Source organism: Phaethon aethereus (genome assembly GCF_964289735.1).
Source record: "Phaethon aethereus genome assembly, chromosome: 4".
Lineage (NCBI taxonomy): Eukaryota > Metazoa > Chordata > Aves > Phaethontiformes > Phaethontidae > Phaethon > Phaethon aethereus.
Window position 1 is genome coordinate 35,405,206 of NC_138578.1, and position 1,814 is coordinate 35,407,019.

Below are 1,814 nucleotides of genomic sequence, written 5' to 3' on the forward strand. Positions count from 1 at the left end.
CAGCACAGACCTGTTCCTCTTCATTTATTTTGCTGTTTGCACAGCCCTGTGTTAAGCAGAGCCATGTGGGAGGTGCTCCCCTTCCCTATTCCCAGCCCTGAAACCCACAAGATGCTAGCCTGTACCTTGCTCTTGGGGGGACACTGGAGCTGCCTTTGCCCAAGCTGCTGCACAGTGCAAGGGTACAAGCTAAAAGCTGCGTGGAGGGACTGGAGCCAGGGCTGGTCCTCAATCCAGCACAACTTTGGCACAGTTGTGAGACCTGGTGCACAGCAGGCTTCTGAAGAGGTTGCAGAGATTCAAGACAGGTTCTCGGTCTTGTTTCCAGCCTGCCCTGAGGTGCCCCAAGAAAAGGACATGGCTTGGAGGGGCAGGAGTCAGCACTGTTCTCGGCGCCAGGCAAGCGGGCCGGTGCCCACTGCTGTCCCTGTGCTGGGTCTACAAGTCAGAGTCACAAGGCAGGGTGCTCCTCCAGCGCCGTCCATCTCGCTCATCCTCCAGCACGTCCCAGGAATTGCAGTAAGCTCCAGTGGTGGAGCATGGCCCAGCCTCCAGCACAGGACTGGGGGGCAGTTTGGGAGCCCTGTGTTCCTTGCAGCAGTGGTGGAAGCTGAGGGTGAGGGCCAGCCCCCCCAAGATCTCCAGGCAGCTTCCCAAGTAGCTCAGCACCAAGCTGTAGCCTACAACCAGTGTGCTGCCAGCCAATGCAGGCAGTGCCCACAGCTCATGGGTGTACCAGGAGGCAGGCACAAGGCTCAACAGCCCTGAGAGGAGCAGCACAAGCCCTGCCACACCAGCCAGCAGGTGCCGTGGCTCCTTCTGCCAGCAGCGTACCCCCAGAGCGGCCAGCAGCAAGCCCAGGAGGGTGAGCACCAGCGAGGTGGGCATCAGCCCTTGGGCTACCCGCACGGGTACCTGCTCAAAGTAGCCCAGCTCATCAGCCTGTCCGCAGTGGCGGTCGTGGCTGCTCTGCTGCTCTCTGCACATGTCCCAGATGCCCTGCTCCAGGATGAGGTCAATGGGCTGGTTGGGTATGAGGCTCACCTGCCTCCAGCTGGGCGCCAGCGTGCCCGTGAGCGTCAGCAGGAGCCCGCAGGGGCACAGCACCAGCCCCACGATCATCGCCGTCGGTGTCCGCATGCTGAGGAGGTGGGTGAAGCAGGCTCCAGTGTGGGTCCCCAAACCCTGCTCCTGCTTGCCAGAGGTGGAGAGGTCCAGGGGAGCAGGGGCTCACTGCTGCTGCCTGGTACTAGAGGCAGTGCGGGTACCCCAGGTCTGCTCGGCGCAGGTATCCTGTGGTGGGGCAGTGGTCCCAGGGTCCCTGTAGGGTGGGCAGTCCGCGGAGCTGGTGCGGGCCACGGTCCTGGCTGTGCCCAGTGCTGTGGGGAGGTGCCAGCGGCAGGAGGAAGTGCAGGCAGGGAGGAGCCCGGTACAGGCAGGGCTGGCCGGCACCCAGCCCAGAGTGCTGAGCACCTTTCAGGGGTGCAGGGGCCTGCAGGGACCACCGAAGTGCTGGCCGCCACTCTCCCCATGCGGGGGGTAGCCAGCCGTCCCCAGGCTGCAGGTGGCACTGGGACATCTCAGCATCACCCTGGGGCTTGGCAGTGCTCGGACCCTATGCCTCCCTGCTGGGTCAGCACAGGACCCTGTTACGGCTCACTTAAACTGACTGTGAACTTATTTTATTATCAACTTAATTAATTTATGAAAAATCATTAATAAAGATGAAATGCTAGCAGCTCTCAGAGTTGGTAAGGACCCCGTGGCCCTCCCCAGGCCTGAGACACCTTCCCAGCGCCTGGCCTTCATATTCT

General features: G+C 61.7%; 1 protein-coding gene across 1 annotated transcript; it reads right to left on the reverse strand.

Annotated features, from left to right (window-relative positions):
- Positions 1 to 438: 438 nt before the first annotated feature.
- On the reverse strand, positions 439 to 1,140 carry CLDN23 (claudin 23; the record flags this gene model as incomplete). The annotated part of the gene is made up of 1 exon (XM_081999715.1): positions 439 to 1,140. One exon carries the CDS (start codon positions 1,138 to 1,140, stop codon positions 439 to 441), a length of 702 nt encoding a protein of 233 aa, XP_081855841.1.
- Positions 1,141 to 1,814: the final 674 nt, after the last annotated feature.